At 33.9% G+C, this 26,259-nt stretch overlaps 1 protein-coding gene across 1 annotated transcript in view; it reads right to left on the bottom strand.

The window, feature by feature from the left end:
• Window positions 1-24,331, bottom strand: part of LOC128229011 (parathyroid hormone 2 receptor-like) — a 37,089-nt gene extending 12,758 nt beyond the window's left edge. Inside the window, exons 1-2 of the mRNA XM_052940676.1 lie at window positions 23,278-24,331; window positions 2,005-2,104 (exon numbers count right to left, since the gene is read on the bottom strand). Of these exons, the coding sequence (XP_052796636.1) occupies window positions 2,005-2,104; window positions 23,278-23,343 (166 nt within the window). The 5' untranslated portion in view covers window positions 23,344-24,331. The remainder of the gene's footprint in view (window positions 1-2,004; window positions 2,105-23,277) is intronic.
• Between the last annotated feature and the right edge of the window lie 1,928 nt (window positions 24,332-26,259).

The raw sequence follows: 26,259 nt of genomic DNA, 5'->3' as shown, positions 1-26,259 counted from the left end.
TCATTTTAATGATACTTAAAACACTACAAGACCAATCAAAACAACCAAAAACGGAACTTGACTTCTGTGCACCTTAGTCAAGGTCACAAGGCAACACACACAGATAACATATTAAACTTTCCGGTTCTTTAAAAATGATATATAGCTACCGCTTTTAAACGGTCAGTAAACACCGGACTTGCTTGAATCTAGCACAGATCCACTGAACATACCATGAACGAACAGTACAAAAGTATGGACTGACTTAAACTACAAGTGCAATTCCAGTTGAAAAAAAGCTTAATGATAACCAAATTTAAAAGCACTTGGCCTTTCAGAATCTAACGTTATCATACAGCTACGGCAGTAAAAACAAAAGAAGATAACCAAAAATATTGTGAAACAAAAGAATATTACGTATAACAACTAAGTCGTTACCTCAGGTTTAATATTATTCAGTATAAAAGTAGAGTTAAAATGGACTGTTGGTAGCCTCATCAATCAATATCCCAATTGAAATAAAGATGTTTGTCAGATGCGAATTGGACAAGTTAATTTTAAGAAGCGAAATGTCACACCATTTGCGTGACAATGTTAAATATATGCATGTTGTTACAAATGGTTTATAAGTGTATACTTGGAACATTGGAACGATTTTAGATAAACAGTGAAAACATTCCAGCACTAGTGCTTTTGATTAACGAGGCGCTACCTATCATTAAATATCACGGTGTGCGTGCAAGAGTGATATGCTTTTAAGAATCCTCAAGTACTTCCATAGAACAAGATTGTTATCAACAATCTTTGTCAATGTCAGTTTAATCTTTTTATGAGATTGTTGTAATTGAAAAATTAATACTCCTGAGTGAATATACGCAATTATGCATGCGTTACGTTGGAACTTTGTTCTGTGTGTCAAGCAGCAATTTCTTAATGCATTTTGGTCGTTTAATTTAAGCCAAAATTTTGTGATTTTGTCTATGAATTTCATTTTAAACTTAAATCATAACATATATTAAATCTACCAACACCATAATAAAGAACTGACTAAAATTCTTAAAACACCAGCTTAAACAAAATGAAAACGTATGTCTGTAGCGGGATTGTCCATGAACAACACACATGTACTTTAATTTTGGATTAAAACTATTGATAGAAAACTCCATCTTTTTATTTTGATTGTCTTTTTTACATTTCATTTGATAAGCAATTAGTCTGAGCTCAGACACCCCGGCACCTGGAGATAAATGTAAAAACATCTTAATCAAAACACTTCTTAGCCATAATTCTTTCAGAATAAAATTAACTCTAGATATTTGCACATCTGCTAAATGTGTCTTATTTATTAGCATTAAATTTTATAGAATCAGATAACAGTTCTTTAAATCCCATCAATTAGTCATAGATCATTTCAATAATGAAACAACTATTGAACATTCTGTTAAAAGGAAAGTGACTGGATTCAGTGAATAATTTCGAAAACATGACAAGGGTTAAAACATTTGTTTCATGTGTGGGCAGTATTACTAGTTTTTGTATTTTCTGTGTCGTTGGATCAAAGGTTTTTGGCCCTTTTTACATAGGACACTCAAGCTATATTCTTGTTTGTTTTTATAAAAGCACGTGTTTCCTATATTCTCGATGGCCTATATTGCAAGATTCGATTTCTCCACTTAAGCTAGAGGAAGAGAATATAAATATTATCATTTTTGAGCGGTCTGTGAAATATTGGGAAACAGCTCAGATGTTGTTAAATTTTTATTTTAATTTATCGCGAAAGTAAATTTAGATAACTTGTATTTAAAAGATACGCATTTGCACCGCCAGGAAAAAAAGCAATTCAAGAAAATGATGTGGGTTTGAGCCCTACCAGGGAACGTTCATCTGGTATTTCGGAAAGGCCAAGATGGTTTCTACTTGTAAAATGAATTGATATCAGAATTGTAATAATAATGGATAATTAGAATAAACTATGGTAATATTTATTGCCGTATCACGATTAATGATAACAGACGGGTATTTTACCTGTTTCGTTGGCATGTGTTACATTCATGAGGTCTGCACATTCCCAGGCCTTAAGAACTCTGGCTCGGACTTGCTCCTCGGAAGTCATGTACACGATCTCCTGAAAAAAGAATATAATGGTTTACAGGTTCTAAAAATTCCATTTAAATACATGTGAGCTTTTGTTGCAATGTTCATATTGATGTTTTTTTCTAAATTATATTACTGGCAATTCCAAATTGGTTTGCGCAATGTGTGACATATGAACCATTTGATGTAATGTAAAGGGGTGTGCGTTTATTTTTGTCTTGTTTTGCTGTGTTGAGATCGCTTTGTTATTCAGTGAGTTGTTGTTTGATGTAGGTATTGTTCAACCATGCTTACAATATCTTTTCTTACGTGTTCAAATAAAATTGTGTGCCAGAATATTAGCCACATTTCAAAAATTAAAAATACGATGTTCTTTCAAAAGGTTCTGTTGTATTGCAAACAGAACAACATCCAAAACAAACCAAATACGTAAAATCGCTTTGTTAAAGTCCCACAATGTATTAACACTGTACTCAATCGCAATTTCGCTATTGCCTAAAAGTGGCATAGTAGTCTACAATTGATGCATGTTTAAGCCGCTTACACAAAATGCTTCAAAGATAGTTAGTATACCAGTAATATATCTTCGCCACGAAAACACTTTTCGGGGAATATAAAACAAGCACCTTAATGCAGACACTAGACACAATGTCAGTTTGTGTCCTGATTTGATACCACCGCTATATTTGTTTTATTTTGGAGGATTATAATGATAAATAGAACAGATGTCTTTGTAATATGTAATAAAACAGTGAAATCCTTTATTCTTTTGTATGTTCATCAAATAGGGATGTAGGTAGATTTTTTGTCCATATATGTCAGTTATTACAGAATGTACTCAGTTATACATACATGTAAACTAGTATTTCAGGCATATATTTATTTTCGCTAAAAGTCGACTTCGTTTTATGAACGATTTTCATGTCAAGTATCGTTTAAAATGATCGCTTTTTTTGTGTTAATGATAATGTTGGTACACATAAATTGAACCGGTAATGCACAAAAACGAATGTACAAAAATGATATTTTTGTTGTACAAAAATAATATTTTTGTATTGTCATGAATCAAATTATGTTTTCTTTACAAAAGCTTAAACATTTTAAAGATTTACCTTAATTCATGTTTAAGCTTTAATGAAATGCAGAAATATGAAAAGGATAAGTGTCATCTATTTTTTGGTATTTTGTGTTTGGTGTTACACTTGTTGTCCTTAACTTATTTAGAAGAGTTAACATCCTTTTCACGCAAGTATAAGTACCTTTTTTTCGACTAAGAATGGGCGTCTGAATATTTTAAAGAATTGAAATGAATTGATGTTAACTTTTGTAATGTCAGGGTTGGATAACACATTTACGAAGGTGACATGTGTTAACGTCATAAATGCAGTGTCAACCTTACATATTCTTGTAAAAGTCGTACTCTGCCGAAGAGGAGGAATTCTGCTAGGTCATATTTCATACAAAACTATCGCATGGTTTCAGTATGATGGTCTGCTTAGAAACGGTATTGAAATTGAGAAGTTTGACATACCTATGTCATAATCAAAACATCTTCACCTTGCCGGGGCAGTTTTAAGCCTCGACTAATCTGAGAAATTAAACATCCTCACCTTGCCGGGGCAGTTTTAAGCCTCGACTAATCTGAGAAATTAAACATCCTCACCTTGCCGGGGCAGTTTTAAGCCTCGACTAATCTGAGAAATTAAACATCCTCAGCAGTATGGTTTATTAAGATACACATATACTGAATTCATTTGTTCGGCTGTTTGTTTAAACACATACCGAAGTCATATTCAATACATTCTCTTTTTTCCGTGGCATTCTAGCGTTGAGTATTCTAAGAATTATAGCAGCTGGATTTTACCAAACATTTAATCACCGTCATTGTAAATAAACGCTAAGGCTGACAGTAACAATGAAATATAACAAAATAATCATTCTAAGAACCTCTAGTATGCTATGAATTCGAGATATTTGCGTTATTTTATTTATGTTGCTAATTCAACAGATGTCTTATGTTTTATCATTTCTATATTTATGGCTGTAAGCTCTCTCCTTTCAATGTATCGACGGACATAAAACGTATTTGTGATCATTAAAATACATATAAAAATGATTTAGTTTTTTGCGCTCTACAAAATGCCGCCTCTTAGTACCAACTTGTGATGACAGAATTCCAAATATAAGTTAAAGAATTCATTTGTTCCAATTATTTCTAACACTGTTTCAGAAAACTATTTTGTAATATATTTCCTGAATGATAAGTTTATGTCAGAGTTTATCTTAGCGATCTATGGAAAATGGAGCGAGCGCGCCTAGGTCGCAGGCAAAGAATCACGCTTTTCTTACCTCTTTTCGTATGAAAATCAATATCAACAAAAATGTCACATTTTGATAAATCGAATTGTGCTTTCTTGATAGTTTATGTCACAGCAATATTTTAAATGTACTCTGAATAGCTGTCAATATGATTTGATAGCTCATTAAACGTCTATTTTAAACATTGAACATCCGGTTCATGACTGAGATTCAACTGCCGCCAGACGACAGCATCCTTAGCTGTCAATCATTGTTAATTTGCTTTCTTTGTAACCGATCTCCTGTGACTTGTCTTCATTGTAATATGAACAAAACATCGATTAAAAATTCAGTTATTCTATTTGTCTTTTTAATTAAAAAGAATAACTGAACTTCCTGCCAAGATTCGATGAAATATATATCGTCGTTTTCCTAATCCAATATCGGATTTATCCGTTATTGGAGTTGTCGTTTAACAAATTGCAGAAGCCGTTTCGGCGTCCAAAATAAAAGTAACAGGCAAACAAGTTAATACGGCCCTCAGCAGTGGCAAACAATCAATAATCGGACACAACTTCAAACGGTTGACATGAAAATGAATGCATATTATCGTTTATGTCGTCTTTTAAATAATAATGTATTTATGTATTGTTACCATTATTATGATTATAAATATTATATCATAAACATCTTTAAGTTATTAACGAGCAACTGTAAACAATTAACATGCTTCAGTTTTGCGAAGAATCCCAGAAGAAGTTTAGGGGAAACAGTGAATACGTACCATTTCCTAAGCATGGTTAAAAAATGACCCTTGGATTTTACAAATTGTTAACAGGATTACTTCAAGTGCTTAACGACAGACGACATTTGATAGTTTTGCTCTCGCCTTTTAATTCAACTATGGCTTGACCTCACTGCAATTTGCAGCGGAATAAAGTATCCTACATTAACGTCCCCCTTGAGTCAGGTATCAAGTCAGATATGCTAATTTAGCCTCCCTTATGTGTCTGTTTAATACCCACTGGCATATCGCCATCACTGAAACCCTAACAAATCCCCCTCGAGACTATGAGATGCTCAAATGAGGTCAAAACATACACTTGTATTATTTTCTGACAAAGAAAGAGAAATTCAGAGAAAGGCTTCAAGCTGTATGGAAGTTTTTGTCTAAACTGAACGACAAAATACTGTATCCAACTGAGATGTTATCTTCAAATAATAAGTATTTCCTTGTTTTAATTAAATCAGGAAATGTCTTGACATAACTTGACCTGAGGTCTATTAAAATGAGGATGTTAGGGAAACACTGTTTATCGGAATCCTGTGTTTTGTTCGGAGACGAGGAGCGAATTGGCAGCAGTCGACAGATCTCGCGGTGGTTTCTTAGTCAAGAACGACTTAAAAAAGACTAAATGCATACATTTGTTTTTTTTCTGTCTCAACAATTTATGTTTTTATGAAAATAAAGTGTCGACAAAATATCCCCAGTACTACATTCTACACGTCTGCATATGAAATATCGGGTTTCTATTCCATAAAAAGACACACCGTTTTCATATTTTAGAAGAGGTCATGGTACTCCGTAAAAGAAGTGGCTGCAAATTGAGTTACCCTAATTTAGTTCTCAAAGACAAACTACATTATCAACAATATTCTGAAATGGACAGTTGAAGCCTATATTTTGAAAGCAAGTGATAGGCATGACTTTTGTACAGATTATTGTCGTTAAATTTGAAGAAAATGCCAGTGTGGTGAAAACGTTGAAAGGTCGAGGTCGGTGCATGTTCAATGGTTCTCAATCAATCTTATCCTCTTTCAGAAATATTTTCAAAAATATATTTATTAAAGGCCGTTGTCTGTGATGGGTGGTGGATGTTTCATCGATTAAAGGTATCTTATTTACAATTATGTGCATAATAAATGCCTAGTTCTGTATCAGTTTATGTGTAGAAAACGAACAATATCATATAACGAACTCAAACTACGAACACATCTTTTAGCTTTGATAGTTTGTAAACATAAATATATGTATATATTGAAGAAAACTTACACACCAGTGAGGGTCATATGACACTACAAGGACCGGTCAATCAGCACCCGAAGGTCCGTTCACCCTTTGGGGCTGACTGGCCCGGTCCTTATTATGCCATATTTATGTCGAAGAAGTGTATTATATTTCATACATTATACCGAGCACTTTGTAGTACCATTCAAAAGGTTTAAACTTTTTTGATGTGTTTTATTGAACAAAGTTATTTTTACTAGCGAAAAAACATCGCAGGCAACACTCACCAGCTTTATAACGTCAGCGGTCTGCATTATACTTTCGGCGAAAACACTGGATTTTTATTAAAATACACTGACATACGTACAGACCGATCAACTTTTGATGCTGAAAGAATGGACACATTTATATAAGGTATAATATAAAAGATATATAAATTTGCAGAGAATAATGAAGAACCAATTAATACAATATTTGCATCCCTTTTCGAGAGCAGATACCCCAGATCGTTGACGATAACATTTACTGGAACGGAAACCAGTGCAGTTACACCCTTGTCAATCCTTAGCATGTCATGTGTAAGCTTAGAATCCTAGTTTAAGGACTGACTTGATATTATCATCTATGAAACTGTTGTTTGTTGCCCTAGTGTCATAGCGATGTGCACAATTTATAGCAGATGATAGATTAGCTAATTACCAGGGATGTGTTCAACGAAGAAGAGTCTGCACCGTTTATGCTTTGGGAAATGGAGGTAGGAGACTCCAGTGGGCAATAAAAGCACAAGGACCATGTTCAAAAGCAAGGATTTTTGTTGGGGTTGGGGTCACGTAAATAAGGTTTAAACTAGGAATTTAAATGATTTTGATTTTTTTTATAATCCCAAGTCCAGAGCTATTGATGATGTGTCCCTAAACATACAATTACAATAAACTTTGTGTGATTCAACTTTCAAACAACAGGTCCACGGGATGCTGTTTGTTATATGAGCTACACTTGAAAGTATTTGAAGCACCTGAAATATTAACTTTAAAGTGAACAATTCAAAATCAAGAAATACATTTGTCTAATTATGGTAACATGACAGGGTTTATTTGTGTAGAATGTTAATTTAATGACATACAAAGTGACACACATATCAGTTGCGTTTGCTATGTGAGAGCAGAATTTTATATCAGTAATTGTAAAAAAAAAACGGTTTCAAGACTGAAACACTTATACAGTGTTTTAAGGATAGGAGGGCGATTACATCATATCTTATTTACCTTGACATACAAGTCAGAGCTAAAATCAATGACAAATCAATACATTTGATAAAGTCCCAATGCTTAAACTGTAATACTACAGCTTCAGGTAATTTTGGAATGGCATTTTTTATCAGTGCGTATGCATTTTAGTCTTATTTATGTTTCAGGGAACATTGAACATGATTTTGTGTTGTTTTTCAAGAGTAGGAGTAAGGCCCAAAATAACTTCGATTACACTGTCCTGTACATTAAAGAAGAGATTTCCGGCTAAGGAATGTTACACGAAATCGCACTATCTAGATGTAATAACACCAAAGAGAATTCTCATAAAAATATAACGTTATCTGAGCTATTCTTGCAATGTCAAGAGGTTGATACCAGAAGGTTTCAAGTGACATGTAGTACATGCACATGTAAAACAACAGTTGTTTTGCGTGATAAACCTTTAACGAATTACTAAATAATGCATTTATTGAAACTATGAATTACTGAATACAAGATTTTAACCGTGTATTTGATAGCTGAAATGACATAAATATTAAATAATGTGTGAAGGCTAAAATATCTACTATCGTGTTATAAGGTACAAATACCGTGTTTTCTGCACCTTTCATTCAAATCAAAATATGAATTCTTCATAAAAACCAAGGTATTCGGCATTTATTTATACGTTTTGGTAAATTAAAACAATTGTATTAATTGTTGTAAATCCTATTTGGGAGTAAGAGTGCATCTTTAACAATAAAATGACAAAGTCTAAATGTCGAAAATGTTGAATATTATGTTTTGGGTTTAAAAGTAGATTGCTTGATAAGAAATCCGGTAAACGCAAAGTTGTATCAAGATTAGTTATGCGGCTAATACCGGAGCCATGGTGACTATACTCTTGGGAAATTGTACTATGATCAAAAGCTATTTAGACGTTTTGAACAGTGAAAAACTTTACCACACAATGCTTCAGAAGTTAAATTACATTTTTTTTTATCTATTAAGCTACCGTTTGTTATTCAAGAGTCAGATCATTGTGGAATGTAAAGTGTTCATTATATTTATGTAAATCCAATAATAAAATAATAGTTATGTAATGCTCGATGTTAGAGTAGAATCACTGATTTAAACTAAACAGACAACGTCATTAGTCAAAAATTAAAAAAAAAGATCGAAACGATTATACGTGAACTTGTGAAGTGCAATCTTGTATTGGAATTTTGGCAGAGACCATGATCTTTAAGTAACTCCATCGCCTTGCTTAGAATCGTCTGCTCAGTGGAGATGATTGATATGCTTGATTTGCCTGTCTGAGTGTTTACGTACAGGTGTTTGCTGGATCTAAATACAGTATTTAAAGGCTCCAGCTGCCGATTAAGCCCAAGTCGGCTTAGAATACACGGCAAAACCTTTAATATTCACTCACTGCTAAAGATTTTGATTCCAGGTCACACGACTGAGATATATACTTTGGTGCACCTTTTTAGTTCGGGATATCGATGCAATTTATTTTATTCTAATGGATACTTATAACCATATTGTTTGATATCCAATTATGCCTTTTATATGTATATAAAATACAATCCTTTAAAGCTGCACTTTAACAGATTTATCGTTTTTTTACAACTTTATTTAATTTTTGTCTTGGAATGAGAACATTTTTGCTTAAATATCTGCAAACCTGGCCCCAATTTCTCGAAACTTCTTAAGTCCGTTATAACAGGATTAAGCTAAACTCACTATTTTTGGTTTTTAATCATTTGGATTATATTCACTACTTTAAGAGTTTTTATATTTTAGATAGGAATTATCTATATGTTAGTTAAATTAAACCATTTTTCATTTATCAAAATTCGATTCAAGTATGTATTTTGAGTAATTGAAATAAGCTACTTAAGCCTGTTAAGCTTAAGAGGTTTCGAGAAATTGGGGCCAGTGATAAAAGCTGTTGACAAAATATTAGATCGCAGAGTTTCATATAACAAAAATCAGTTCGAAAACCAATAGTTTATGACTTAAAGCGTTACTAACGGTTTAAATGTTGTTATTTATAGTCGAAACTCGTTGGCTCGATATCCTCGTTGGCTCGAACCAGATTAACAGGACCGATTTTTTTTTACTCTTTGTTCATATAAAATTTGATCGGATGGCTCGATATCTTGAGGTTCGATATTTCTCCACGCTCGACGTCATTTTCGCGGTCCCAAGTAAGAATTTCACACTTTGTTTTGTATGCTTGGGTCGATGTCATTTTCGCGGGTTCAGTTAAGAATCTCACACCTTGATTTGTTTGATTGGCTTCATTTAGCACAAGGCGCTAATCGATTAAAATTGCTTGACTGATATTATAATTATTATCGAATTTAAATGGTTTAACAGTTTGAATAAACATGCCATCACTTTAAGTTCTGTCTCTAATTGTTATCCATACCTAAATTACTATGCATTTTTATATAACCTTTAAGCTATGTTTGTGTTACCGACTGTTTACAATTGCTTGTTTTCGCATAAATGTATTTTTTTATTATAAATAAAAAATAAAATGATTTTTTTTAATAATCGAATAAGTCATATTACGAAATTTAGGGTGCGTAACTATGCCCAATAAATACTCTTCCTTCTCTTGCGGAGATAGCGTAACCAATAACAAACGAGGTAAATAAGACTTTATGTAACAAATGAAAAAATAACATTCTCTAAGCAATCCCGCTTGGCTCGATATTCTCGAGGCTCAAACTACATTGGCCGGTCCCTAGAATATCGAGCCTTCGAATTTCGACTGTACTTATATCTAAAAATGTACAACAATCTCATAAGCCAGTTACAGAAGTCGTTTGAAGAGTCGTTACTGTTTCTGCTAAACTAAACATCCTGTGATTGAAATGAGCTTTCCGTTCTTTGGCGAAAACGATTTGATCATATATTCATCTTCTATTATATGGGTAAAAATGGTCATATTTCGTCTGGAAATTTCTGTTAACCTGATTATGGTGTTTTATACAACAATATATCAAAGAGAAAATGTCATAAAGCCTTTGTTTAGAGGCCGTTAATGCCATATCAGTAGAATGTTTTAGTTGTTGTTCGGCTATTTTAAGATACTGGATAAAATCTGCAGAAATACATTAATAATTGCATTTTATTCGGTAATATTTAAGCGTAATAGTGTCTGCTACAGGCAGGGGCGTTGCTAGCCCTCTATTCATGTGGATTCATAATTGTGCTCGGGGGGTCCGCGGGCATGCCCCCTCGAATCTTTTTGAAAACCATGGTGCAATTTGGTGTATTCATGGCTTTCTGAGGTGCTTTATGTAGTACTAGAGAATGGACTGTTTTAGGATCATGAAGACAAGTACGCATACTCCAACTTTGGCTGATTTTTTAATATTTTTTTTGTCAAAATCATATTGATTCAGCCGCGTACTAGCGTATAGGCAGCTACGCGCCTGACAGGCATTAACATTATGTCAGAGTGACCGAGACAAAATAAATCAGGCAAATTAAAATGCGGTTTACTCTTCAAACGCATAATGGACTTGCAGACACATTTACTTTTATAGTATGTTAATTATTGTCTTACACATGCCGTGTAAAATGACAGTTTACCAAATATAGTTCTCTTGGCGTGACAACAATACATTCAAAGACTGTTGCAAACACAAGTATGTGCTTTTTTCAGGCATAACAATGTTATGTTTCCTACTTTTAAGATAAAAGATACTATAAGTAAGAACAGCTTAATGGATTTTTGTTCTTAAAACTGTAATGAATTAATAACACAATGGCAACAACGGGGACAGACAATTTGAAAATAGTATATTGTAACTCTTGTCAATCATTTATGAACGGAACGTTTTCTATGATATCATTTCGCAGTAGCCATGCCGTCTTCTATGACATTGTACCAATATACAATTTTAGGCATTTCATATATTTATTAGTACATGTATATTTATATGTGCATGTTGTGTGACCATTCGGTTGGCTTTAATAGGAACAAGAGTGCTGAACTGCATTCAAATACAATTGGTTATATAAAAGCCATTTAAAGTATATGAACAGTCTTTTACAAATAAAAACCTTTGCAATAAATGGTTGTTACATGCAATACTGTCAGAAAACAAAGTGCAACATGTTTCGTTAAACAACTGAAACAGAGTCGAGGGTGGCGAGTTTGTTATGTACACTTTGAGAAAGGCATGAACTACGCCGCTTCTTCCTATACTTATTATTCACGTTTTTTCGCGACGACACGAACCGATCGCTACTAAATAAGCTTGATTCGAGCATGCAGACAAAGAAAGTCTCTTGTCTGTCCACATATTGAGTGGTATCACGCATTCGCATTTTGCAGACTTATTTATAGGAATTTTATGCGGACCGATTTATGCACCAGTCAATTGTAACCACGGCCCCCAGGTCCGGGGAATAGCGGGGACTTTGATTTTCGGTCCAGCCAACCCCGGCTAAAATCCCCACCCTGCGGGGACGACTAGATGATAAAATCCCCGACAAATGCCCCCGCACCTCAGGAACCCTAGGTAAGGCCCATTCCCCGTAATATTTCAAGCGAAGACAAAACCACCGCATTCACCTGGCACTGCGGGGCCACTTGAAAGGTAAAAACACGACCCATTTCCCCGGCTATCCCCGGTATCCCCCAGACCTGGGGAGGGGGGCAGGGCGTGGTTACAATTGACTGGTGCATTACTGTTACGTCAACAGCCGTTATATCTACATAAAGTTCTGATTTAATCTGATGGCGATACTATTTTCATAAACAGATATGTCTGTTTATTAGCAGGAATGTACTAGCATATTTAATTCGCCACTTGACTTGAAATACCAAACATTTTCGAAGTTTTACGGAACCACTGTAAATTGGAATAAAATATGTATTCTTTGCATATTTCTTTACAAAATTTGGCACGAATAAATCATTTGAAGAAGTGTGCATATGCCTGTATAGAGTAAAACAAAAGGTCGTTCTTCGGTTGAAAGAATGTCGAGGATGGCGATTTTGTTCTGTACATTTTGGAAAAAAAAACGGGTAAAAAAACTCATTAATAATTCATGTTTTAATTTATATTAGCAAACATACGTTTGAGTTTATCCTTCAAGCACTTATATTCAGGTAGACTAGTTTAAATTTGCCTTTTTACAAAGATTGAAAAACAAGCTATTGCAACATATATTTAACACTCTCATTAGCACGATGTTGCGCGAGAGTGTGGGCTTCGGAGTATCCGGAGAAAACCCCATTTCACCTACTTGGTAACCACAAACCAAAGTCGCATGCGCCCAGGCCGGTAATCCAACCCGGGTCGCCTTGGTGTGAAGCGAGTGCACTAACCACTGCGCTAACCAGACAACCAATTCAGATGTTTTCTGATCATAGACTGGTTTATCTTAAATGTTTTTTAAATGGTCATGAACTGTTTTGAGTGATTGAAATGTCATAACAATAAACTACGTCGGCGCCAATACTCAGATGTATCTAAAGGGAAAAATAGATACACAAATGGATTTTCAAACATTATTTAAGATGCATTCTTACTCCCAAATAAGGTTTACCACAATTAATGGCATTGCTTTAATATTCCAAAAAGATTGAATAAATGTCGAAAATAATGGTTCTTATGAAGGATACCATGTTTAATTTGGGATAGATGAGAATAAAACACGGTACTCTACCATATGAGACGATAGTAGACCACAGTAAATATTTTAGCATTCACCAATCATTTAATATGTTTGCGCTTTCTGCTATTGAATACACGGTTACAATCTTGTTCTCAGTAATCAATATTTTCCATAAATGCATTATTTAGGAAGACGTTAAAGGTTTATCAGAAAAAAAGATGTTTGTTCTATTTGTGAATGTATTGATTTTGAAAAAGAGTGTCACTTTGAGAAAAGCAGTGCAATGTTCATGATATACATTGTAAGCGTAATTATCTCCCTAATATATCGTAGACTGTGACATTAATTTGATCGAACAACATACACTTTGATTGGCAATGTAAACATCTTCTATTCAAAACCAGAAGTTATAACTATATTGCGAAACAAAGAAGATTTTAGAATGTTTTTTTTTGTTTACATTTATAGGTTTTTCCCTAATGAAAAACATGTTTTGGCTTTTGTAAGATGCATATTAATACAAGTCTACTTTTCACGGTATAGATAATATTAATAAAGAACAACTCGTTGAATCAAAACGCCTTTCAACCCTTTGTCCGTGTATTAATAGACGCTAAACGATTACACGATCGAGTTTAGTTAAGAGCGCCTAAATAGCTTACAAATATACCAGTATAGGTTCACCTTGGGACGTATAATTATGTCCGAAGATCCTTGACGAGCTTAATAAGGGTTTGATTTACCGTTCTAAGGACTACAATCTAATTTATCTGAGACTATAGGGACAGGAGAGTAATCTCTCATCTGTCTGTTTTAAAGCCGAAAAGAGACAGAATGAAAAGAGCGAAAAATATCATGACATCCATTCAGATGTATTTTAATATTTTCTGAAATACTAAGCTATTTTGTATTCAATTGTCCATTAAAGGCGCCTTATATGATGCTTAAATAATAGTTATAGTAATAATTATTATTGTTATAATTATTATTATTATTATTATTATTATTATTATTATTATTATTATTATTATTATTACTATGATTATCATTATTATTTATTATTATTATTATTATTATTATTATTATTATTATTATTATTATTATTAATATAATTATTGTTAATATTATTGTTATTATTTATTAATATTAGAATTATTGTTATTATTATCATTATCATTATTATTATTTTTTTATTATTATTATCATTATAATTATTATTATTATTATTATGATTATTATTATCATTATTATTATTAATATTATTATTATTATTATTATTATTATTATTATTATTATTATTATTATAATTAATTATTATCATTATTAATATTATTATTATTATTATTATCATTATCATTATCATTATCATTATTATTATTATAATTAATTATTATCATTATCATTATTATTATTATTATTATCATTATTATTATTTCAATGCATTATCATGTTTTACTCATTAGACTAAAAATATAAAAAAACACAAAATCCAATAAATAGCTACGTGGCCACAAAGCCCCCCCCCCCCCCAATAAAGTTAAAAAAGCGTCAAAACATCGCTTCTATCTGTTTTATGTGTACCTTATTTAAATGGGTTTTCATGTTTAGCTCATTAAACTCTAACGAGTTAAACAAGATATGGCTTTAAAATTCAAACAAACAAAACAAGTATATCAACCTATATTATGCGCCTTTAATGATAAGTACATACCGACCGATAGTCATCGTATTTCATTATTAACTTGCGATACGGTTAACATGTTTTAACTTCATTGTACTATTAAAAGTACAAAAATGAAAACAATCTCCAACAACTGGAATAACTTCTGTTTTATTGGACATGACGTAAAGCCATATTTCCTTAGAACATGATTCAGTAAAATGTAATTAAAGAGCTTCCCATGTCGAAATCACTGGAGATTTGTTTAAAGTGAGAATCGTATTTCAAATCAATGATATACATGTATAACAAGTATGAATTTTGAGTGATGAATCTTTAACTTAATTACTAAATAATGCATTTATGGAAAATATTAATAACTGATAAAAATATTGTAACAGTGTATTTAATAGCTGAAAACGCACAAATGTTTAATGACTGGTGGGTCCTAAAAGATTTAGAGAGGTCAAATATCGTCTCATAAGGTAGCAATACCGTGTTTTTTACACCTTTCTTTCATATTAAACACAGTTTCCTTGATAAGAACCATTGTTTTCGATATTTATTGATCATTTATAGTAAATTAAAACAATTGTATTAATTTTGGTACATTTAATTAGGGAGTAAGTGCACCTTTAAAGCTGATTTCTCACACGAACAAAGACAAGTATCACCGTTTCAATACAATAAGAACAGCAGTACCTCTCCTATGCACCTCAATGCAACACTCTTTTGATTTTTAAAGAGTTTTTTGTAGGAATGAAAGCTGCTAATCCATTTGTTATGTTGGTTTTGTATTATGATGTTTTGGTGAATTACTCCCAGCAACATAGTGTTTCGGTTTGTTTTTTTTAAAAACATATCCAAAAACTTAACTCATCATCTTGTGAACTCCGTGCCAAAATGATTCAAACTGCGACCATAATTGATCATCGGTTCCAACAAATTAGAGTCAAGTATGGCATGAACTCTAGCTGGTACGGTTATTGGCGTAGTTCACACTTTATACGACTATACCCCCAGCAGAGCTATTGAAAAAGTGTCTTCTTACGGTTGTAAAAGGACCGTGCACGAAAATGTCGAGTAAATCCACTAGCCGAGGCATTGTATTAAGAAAGGCCATGATAATAATCGTATATTTATCTTTCAGGAAAATATTTCTATTTTAAAGTTTCTGTTTATAAATCCATATTTATCTATTAATGCCATTATTTGCTCACTTATATATGCAGTACACTTATCGTCGTATAAGTCAGATATAGTAACTCGTTATTTTCTTCAAAAGTTTCCGCTTACAAACGAAAGAAACCGTTTCGCTAGGACGAACACCGATTTTATCCTCGGCTTCGCCCTAGCGAAACGGATTCTTACGTCTGTAAGAGGACACTTTTGAAGAGAAACCCGTACTGTATTTATTACGTATCCATTCGTTTATTGGACAACTACTGACTTAGGTTTTGACGATAAACTTCAAGTCAGTAATAGTTCATGCATAAAAAATAATCGAACGTGCACCATTCCGACGGTTAGTCATTCCATTGTATGTATTAATATACATTCGAACCCCGTTGGCTCGAAGTCCCAGGGACCGGCAAAAATAATTCGAGACTCGAGGAATTCGAACCAAACGGAAATACTTCCCTTCAGTTTTGAGTAATCGGTCCTTTACATCCAGTTCGACCAACGAGGAAATCATGCCAAGCAAGTTCGAGCAAACGGAGGTCGACTATATTATTTTCGTCAACAAGTGAAAGTTTCAAGTTAACTTCGATACCAGTCGAAAACAGCATGTTTTTTTAACGTCTGTTTATATCAGATCAAGATCATGATGTTGCTACAAAAGCTGCTGCTGCGATGGTTTAATGCAAGCTGAACCGCGAGTGAAAGGCGAACGCACGGAAACAACTCTGAAATAAAAATGCAACCGGACGCCGATGATACGCCAGTCGGTTTAACACTTATCCTTGCTCAATAAAATCTCTTTTGATATTGTTATCTATGCATGCATATGTTTTTATTTTAATTTTCTCTCATTTATATACTTAATATGCAATTAATTGATAAGAAATGATTATGTCACGTGATATATAATGTAAATTAAACTTATCATGTAACAAGAAACAATATGTTTACGTTACTTAATCAATATGTTTGAATCTTGAAATCTTGAATCTCTTTAAAGCTAGTGTTTGTTTAAAACGTGTGCCTATATGCCACCCAAACGTGTGTCATCTAATTATCACACAACTCTATGCAATTGCTCGTTCACGCTCGTTAATCTTTTTTCCAACAACAAATTGAGCAATCACAGTTCGATTGTTGTTTGCAATGTTGTTGTAGATAAATACATCTGTAGAAGGTTTATTACAGTTTTACAGGAAACTCTCGCCGTATTAAACCCGAGTTTTATTCCAGGCGGAAACAAAATTGCCAATTGATGGAAACGTTTCTTGTCGGTCTAGTGCCTTGTTCACTTATCTCGGAGGTCATACAGGAAACAGGCCTCTGCTGAGAGCTAATATTTATAAAGAAAGGATTTATTTTAACCAATTATCAGAGGAAAAGTGGTTGCATGACATGATTTCAAATGAGAGGTTTTTTCGCTATGTTTGTGAACATTTTGCTAAGGGCATAAATATATATCTTGATTAAATTACTTTGAGTGCACATTCGCCCACACGCAAACTAGATCGTGCGATTGAAGGGTGCTGTTTCTCCTCGCCCCTCTTTTCTTTACTAGTTTAAACATTAAAATGACACTCTTATTCAAAATCAATACATACACATTGTATAGCAAACATAATTTTTGAGTGGTTAACTACTTCCTAAATAATGCATTTATGGAAACTATTAATACTGATAACAAGATTGTAGCCGTGTATTTAGTAGCTGAAAACGCAAAAATATTAAATGGTTGGTGAGTGCTAAAGTATTTCCTGCGATCTACTATCGTCAAATACGTTCAAAATTAACTCTAGTAGGTATCTTTCATAACAAATTGTTTTCGACATGTATGCATCATTTCTGGTATACTAATACAATCATATTAATTTTGCATCAAATTCAAACGAATATTATTTATAATTAAATATTAAACAGCACGTGTGAACTATCCATTTGTTGCATCGGAGTGAAAAGTTGTTCCCCGTCGCCATAAGTCAAAAACGTCAAGCGATATTTACGGGATATTATAATCGGACGCTATACTGGTGACTTGGGCTGATATTAAATATTGCTCTTATTTGGATGTAAGAACGATGTAGCTAATCGGATTACTTGTTATTAATATCTGACCAATATAGTGATTGAAGTTGTTGACGTATGACGATAAGATTTCCTTAAGTCGCATCTTAAATACCACCCCTGTATCATATCGAATTCGGATTGTAAACACGTAGTCCTCGAGACCGCAGGCTCATTCGGAACTCCTCGGCCAATTTTATCAAAAACGGATGTATGCCGGTACATCAGTTGAAGGAGTTCGTAAATGCTTAATTATATTATTAATTAAATTTAGTGTTTGAGAGTTGTATTTTTATCTAAGTTTAAATTGATTGCCAGTGAAGTGTTTTATTGCAAACATAATTGAGATTCACAAAAGTAAAGTCATGAAGTTTAATTGCTAAAAAAAATTAATACGCGATCTACATGCAGCGGACTTAAACGTACCGCTGTTTGAGCATGAAAACCGTCCAAATACATCCGAGGTTGCTTTCGATAAAAATGGCCGAAGACCTCCGAATGACCGCAGGCTTACTCACCGAACGAGCTATAAAAGCAACGAACAAGATTGAATACAGATACAATGTTTTCAAAAAAGGCTGAATTTTCACTCTTACGATGTAAGTTTGTAGAATATCTGCAAAATAATGTACGAGATATGGGGAAGAATATGGAGGAAGATATGGGGAAGAATATTAAAAATTTATAACGTCATTGTACATATTTATGAGCAATAAAAGATTATATTACCACTATGATAGTTGTAATTAAACTCGATACTTGTTGATTTGAAATGCCTTTTATTCCTCTTCTAGAATTTCCATCTGTTTTCTCAGGATATTCTTCTTAAAACAAACAAAGATTAGTGACTATTGTTTGTTTGCATGTTTGTTTATTGAAGCAAATCAATGTCTGCCCACGCCCATTGGCTTCTTGACCCCGCCGTGACGCCATCATAAATTGTATTTAATGCCATAAGTGACATGAGATAGAAGTGCCATAAATTCGCAGTCAAATCCGGACATTGGAAAAATATTTAAACGTCTTTGACGCGGACGGCGTTTGACCTTCATCCCCCCATCCCCTCCACCCGACCTGCCGCACCCGAATCGAACGCTCTACCATTGCAGTTTTAGGGCGACTCTTTGTACTTTGATTATCTTGTGGCGTAACTTGATTCGGAAGTCATTCAACAATCACGTGTTTTCTAATATTAAACTGGTATAACTTTATTCTGCCTTACTCATATAGCGACAAACTTTTTTTTTTACCAAACATTGGCTTTTTCGTGCGTTATTTGACATGTGTTTAAAATAATCTAACGTTCTTTGCCGCTTGATACAAAATGTTATGAAACTCTTAACGCCCAATGACATAAAAGTGTTGTTGTTGCTGTTGCTGTTGTTGTTTTGCTATGGTTTCTATTGGCTAGGTAAAAAGACGCACGAAAGGCATTGAATTGAATTGAATTTACACCTTTGCAATTCAATTTCAATTGATTGTTTATAAAATTCCGACATCTTAGTAACGTTTTAATTATGATATCTCGAAAAATACTTTATTAAAGGCCTCGCACAGTTTTTTTGTAAAATGAACTTTTTTGTATGACAAAACAAACTGTGGCAAATCATAAGGAGTGTAACAAAACTAAGATAGTGACAGCTGCAACCCTTCAACAAATCTTGATATATGCCGAAATATTGTCTTTGAAGTCCACGATTTTGAATAGCATTTGAAACGCTTTTCAACAAAAACGGCTTAATGTTATTCTAATGTAACTGTAAAAGTCATTGTGGGCGTATGTTTTTTTTTTGTCACTTTTTTTAATTTCTCATTGATTGTACCGATGTGGATTCGGTCCCCACTAAAACCAGATTTCTTTATTGAAGTGTTTTTCCCGCAATTACGGTATCAAAGAGTTAAAAAGCTCTAATACGAGGTATAAGTATTTGCAGATGAATTACCGGGAAATCAATTTGGTGGCAAAACTTATGCGAGTCCCTTTAAAGCTTGGAAAGCTCACTGGTATCTGCTAAATACCAAAATAACTATCTTGCTCAAACCACTTAGCCTAGTTTTATTTGCATGATCATAAGACAAGCAGTATACGTACTTCAAGTACAGCTTATATTGTTATGTTCAATTTTGAAGATCTACAGGAAATAGAGCGGTCTACCTCGTCCTGCGACTCTCGGTGATTTGATGTTTGCGCATGCGTCCGAATCAATCAACGTAATGCACCAGACAATTGTAACCACGGCCGCCCCCCCCCCCCCCACCTTCCCCAGGTCCGGTGGTGGTATACCGGGGGTAACCGGGGAAATGGGCCGTGTTTTTATCTTCCAGGTGGCCCCGCAGTGCCGGGTGTATGCGGCGGTTTTGTCTTCTAAAAATATAGCGGGGATTTGGCCTAACCTAGGGTGCCTGGGGTGCGGGGGCATTCGGCTGGGATTTTACCATATGTTCTTTTTTACCGAAAGTCAAAGTCCCTGCTTTTCCCCGGACCTGGTGGGGACGTGGTTACAATTGAGTGGTGCATAAAAATATTGAAATAAAATTTGAAAACCCCTCGAATGAAATCAGCCAGCACAAAAACTAAAACACTAAGTTTGATTATCATAGTTCACTATTTCTTCCAATGCATATTACCACTTACTGCTTCAGACATATATCTTAACATTTTCAACCAATAAAATTGCAGATAGGTAATCATTAAGTAGTAGAATCATGAAGAATTTCAACTTCCGCGCGTGTTTAAAGATCATCCAACTGCATCCGATACACAATCCCTGCGTCAAATTTTGCGTTGACAATGTATCAGCCAATGAGGTTGTATTACAAGTCAGTTACATGACATAAGTGAATTCTTAATGATTAAGAAGGACTCGTTCGCTACGCTCACTCCGCCTAATCTTAATCATTAAGAATTGACTTAATGTCATCTTACTATGACGTAATACATTCTAATAATTATATTAGCCTTAACCCCAGAATAAGCAGCTTTAATCGAGCTCTGTCGTGATTTTTGTTCGTGCATAATTATATTACCTTTTTTTTGTTTTTACGTATTGTTACCACCAAACAGCCTTTGAGTATGTGTTTACTTTGTTTATCTTTTGTGCAAATGTCTTTGAAGTACTGCATCCTAATTCACCTAATCTTATATGGTAAACAAACATATACAGTGGCTTTCTATTAAAATATTCTGTTTACACATACAGTCGAACCCCGTTGGCTCGAACTCGTTTGGCTCGAATCACTCGTTGGCTCGAGCTGGATGTTAAGGACCCATTTCTTTATACTAAAGGTAAAGATTCCCGCTTGGCTCGAATTTTCCGAGCTCGAGGTTTTCCGCCGTTCCCTTGGAGTTCGAGCCAACGGGGTTAGACTGTATTTCCGTTTTTATATATGTAGCTAATTAATATGCATATTTATTTTATACATTCATTATGTTGACTATACAATACATGGTATTTGACACGTATGTTTGCCATGAATCGTATATTGTATCATTTCTATTTATTTTTTATAAAAAAATGATAGGGTTGGTGACTTTTACCAAACCGAGAATTTGAAAGGGGCCGTTTTCATTCGCACGTGTATTACACAGGTTAAACAGGGATCAAATGGACTCGCTCATGTTTCAGACCATTTTATTGTTCCCAGTTATGCATCTGAGAACATTTATTTTATAATCAGTTTACTCTTTGAAACCGAAATTGAAAGAAAAATAAACTTTTTGTTCTAAACAAAGGAGATTGTTGTTTTGTGAACGATCTTATTTGACTTTATTTAGGCATTAAATGCTAAAATCAGCTCATTCTGAAAGTGGCACAATAAATATGCCAAACCGTTCAATCTGCGAGAGCCTTAAGCTACAAATTCTAGATGTATGCACGGAAAAGATTAGAATTTATTGGATGCTTATATTTAACTCATCCGACTATATTGTTTAAAATAAAAAAGTATGAGTTTAGTATGCATAAAAAGTGTTAAAGCGACATAAGCGCTTGTTTAACTAGGCAATTTGTTGCCGGGTATCTTTTTATCAAAACCCCATCATATACGCTAATCTCTGTATTTTATCTGTAAACAAATTATGTTATGGTCCAAAACTATTGCAAAACCAGTCATTTCAATTCAAATAACGAACGTAAATATTTTTATTATAGTTTACATAAACATTATCAGTAAGCAGTAACCTTCCTCAACGATAACAGCGGCAATATCGGGCCATCAAGTATGCATTGTTAAATAATGGCAAATTGCACGATACAATGATTAGCTTTTTCGGGTCGAATGTCTTAACGTGGAGAGTGCAGAAAGTAGATCCAATATTGACTTTATTTATCTTTTTATCATGAAATATAAACACCATTATCTGAGAGAAGGCCATAAGTATATAGACTCTTAGTTATTCCGGTTTCTTATCAGTTCCCATTGTTTGCACAATTAAATCCAGATTAAATTAACAATCCAAATTGCCGTGCAAATAGAAATCTTTGTTTGTATTAATAATACTTAATTTCAATGCAGCGTTGTTGTTTTTTAAATATAGGTAAAAATGAAAGAAGATAAATACGGAACTCAAGGGAACCAAGAAACAATTGAAAAAAAAATGAATAAATAAGATATTAAAAGTATCGTTTAAATGTTCTGTATCTCGCGAAAAAACTTTATAATGCTAGCGATATTATTTCAATTAAAAGTGACACTCTTATTCAAAATCAATACATACACATTTATAACAAACATAAATTTTGACTGATAAGCCTTTAACTACTTACTAAATAATGGATTTATGGAGAATGTTAATTACTGTTCACAAGATTGTAACAGTGTATTTAATAAGAGAAAACGTAAAAATATCAAATGATTAGTGAGTGCTAAAAGGTTTACTGTGGTCTTCTATTGTCTCGTAAAGTAGAAATACCATGTTTTAGAATCATTTCTTTCAAATTAAACTCGGTATCCTTCATAATGAACATTGTTTTCGACATGTATTCATCCTTTTTGGTATATTAAACAATATTATTAATTGTTGTAAATCTAACATGGGAGCAAGAGTGCATCTTTAGCGTTATCAAATTATAATACAACATAATAAAGCATATATATCTTAATTAAAAAAAACATACCTGTAAGGAATAATCCAAAATCGTGGTCATAAGAACGGTGATCGTCAACGCGAAACGGATCGTCATCCTTTTAGACAGGTCGAAGAATTTGCTTGCAGACAATTTCCCGAACTTTAACGAGTATTTTCTCACTAACAAATTACACAGCAACCGTCCTATACGATTCCGCTCTAATACATTTTGTTACGCAGTATCCATTCAAATTCCGCAAGAATGATCTCCTTTGATGGCGTATTTGTATCCCACTTTTCACCAGTATTCAGAGCCCATAAATGTCAATGTTGTTAAGACGTCCATTGGCGAAGAAGCAAATATAACAGTGCGTGGGGTTTTTCTCTGCCGCTATTGATAATGAGGGATATTATTATACTGATCAAAACAAATTACCAACTTTGTTTACAAGCGATATTCAGATGTAAAATATCGCTGCACTGGGTCTAAAGTGTTAAGTGAGTAAAATGTTATCAACGGTGTTAGATTAGTGATCCGATATTCATCCGTTCTTTGCGACAAATGCATCTGAGCTTATATTCCTAAACATATATGAAAAAGTCCACAGAAACCATATACCAATATAAGACACCAAATACTATTCTTAAGGAAAACGATCTGTCTTTTTTGCAATAAGATTTATTCAAAGACTACATTAAAGAAATAATCCAAACTTTAATGTTAAAATCTGTATTTAAATCACATATTCATATCTCGGTCTCACGGCGTAAGTCACAAAGCGCCTTCTTCACTTCTGTATTAAAATAACACACACGACTTATTGGCTTTATGGAAGCAATTCCATACTGCCCTCGTATTGCCGTTACAGAATCTCAAATAGCCCTCTCATAACACGCTGCTGCTTCATTCGCTGTTGCATCATAATAACAATATCCCAGCGGTGAGAAAAGAAATATTTTCTTCGAGCGTTTAATTCCGCAGTTTGTGAGATTTGCCACCTTTCTGATACATATCGAACTAAATTTATGTATCTTGGTAATTGAATTAAACCAATTGGTCTGATTTATTTTGCTGAATAAATTACGATATAAGATACATTTAATCTAAGATATGCTCTCGTGATATATTTAGCAGCAATTAAATAGTAATTTGATCTTAACGCTAAAACTCGCCGCAGATTCCTAAGCAGTTAATGCTAATTGAATGAACACTCTTGTTAACATGTGAGCGGATGTTACATTAATAGCCACAGTACATTAAGTTTACATTAGTGGGCACGTTAAACTATTATTAACGCATGTATTATGAATAGGCATTTGCACTGACCCAAAGAACGGCCGGGTAGATGATGTCAAATAGTTCTATTATCTTGACATTAACAATAATGATAGACCACATCAAACGGTCTCATTAGTAGTTTATGCATTAGACAATAATCAGTATTTCATTCATAATTAGTGAGCTTATATTATAGTCCTAATCGATTCCATTTGTCTAAAGGCAGGTCGTACACAAACGCACGTAGACGTTTCAATTTAAATCAGCAATTACTAAGCTGTTTATCCCCTTTAATGCACCAGTCAATTGTAACCACGCACCAACGCGCCCTCGCCTCCCCCCACTCCCTCCCCCGCTAGGTCCGGAGAAAAGCGGGGACTTTGACGTTCGGTCCAGTCAAGCCCGGGTAAGATCCCTTTCCTGCGGGAACAAACTGCTGGTAAAATCCCCGCCAAAGGCCCATTTCCCGCTATTTTTGGCGCAAAGACAAAAACCACCGCATTCACCCGGCACTGTGGGGCCACCTGGAAGGTAAAAACACGGCCCATTTTCCCGGCTATCCCCGGTATACCCCCTGACCTGGGGGGGGGGGGGGCGTGGTTACAATTGACTGGTGCATAATCTACATGTTTAAAAAATGTTGAAACGTATTTGATAATTGTTCAAATACCTTTGGCTTTCGAGAGTTGAAATTTGTAGTATATTATTTTTATAATGTATGCCTTATTATAACGATATAAAGTGACAGGTCGATATAGTTTTAAAACATACGCGCCGTATGTATGCGAAAGTATCGGAAATACAGTCATGGCCATGTGCGCCCTGTCGTTTTTTTTTTTAAAGTGAAGTCGAGCTAATACGGTGAAATATCACTAAATTTCACTAATAAATAGAAGAGATTTGGTTATTTCGGTGTAAGATCGTATTTCATTTCACGAGTGTCATAGGAAAAACATATTTGAGAGTGAAAATATCAAATTGATATTTTCACTGTGGTTATTTCACTGATAAAACTCCATATTTCATCGAAAAGGATGAAAGCAAGCTCGTTCATACCATCGGAAATCATATAATATATTAATTATGTTGCAATGAAACAGCATTTTTTATTTTTCCGCAAACATATCGTATTATTTTGCTGTCCTGATTTAATCACTTTATAGCGTTCGATTTCATTGCCTTTTAATCGTTTTTATTTTCAATTTCTACGGCTATAAGTCAAAACAAAGTATGCCACAAACGTCATGTTTCTCTGATACATCAGCAATAATCATAATTTCTTCACCTGGTGACACAGTATAATGTTGGTATCATTTTAAAAATAATTGTGAATTTCTGTCTATTCTGCATTTTCTTGTTCTGTACATTAAACCATTTTAAAAATACCATAATCAAATGAGGTCACCAGGACTGGTATTTTAAAAATAGGTCTTCATTGAATATGAGAACGATATAGCTAATCGGATTACTTGTAATCATTAAATGACCAAAAGAGTAAATGGAGTCAATGATGTATGACCATAAGATTAACTTAAGTTGAATACTGAATACCACCGCAGACATCCACGATATGCATATGTTTGGGCCGGATACCTTAAAGTGACTCGCTCATGGTTAGTAAAATTCACTTTTGTAATTACGAAATATAGTGTGGCAAATCATAAAGAGTGTGAAAACAAAAATACCAAAAGCTGGAACCCTTCAGCAAATTTTGATATTTGCTCAAATATCGTCTTTGAACACCATGATTCT

The sequence above is a fragment of the Mya arenaria genome, chromosome 1, assembly GCF_026914265.1.
Source record: "Mya arenaria isolate MELC-2E11 chromosome 1, ASM2691426v1".
Taxonomy (NCBI): Eukaryota; Metazoa; Mollusca; class Bivalvia; order Myida; family Myidae; genus Mya; species Mya arenaria.
Note: the sequence above shows the minus strand (reverse complement) of the source record. Positions and strands in the feature narration are given on the sequence as shown.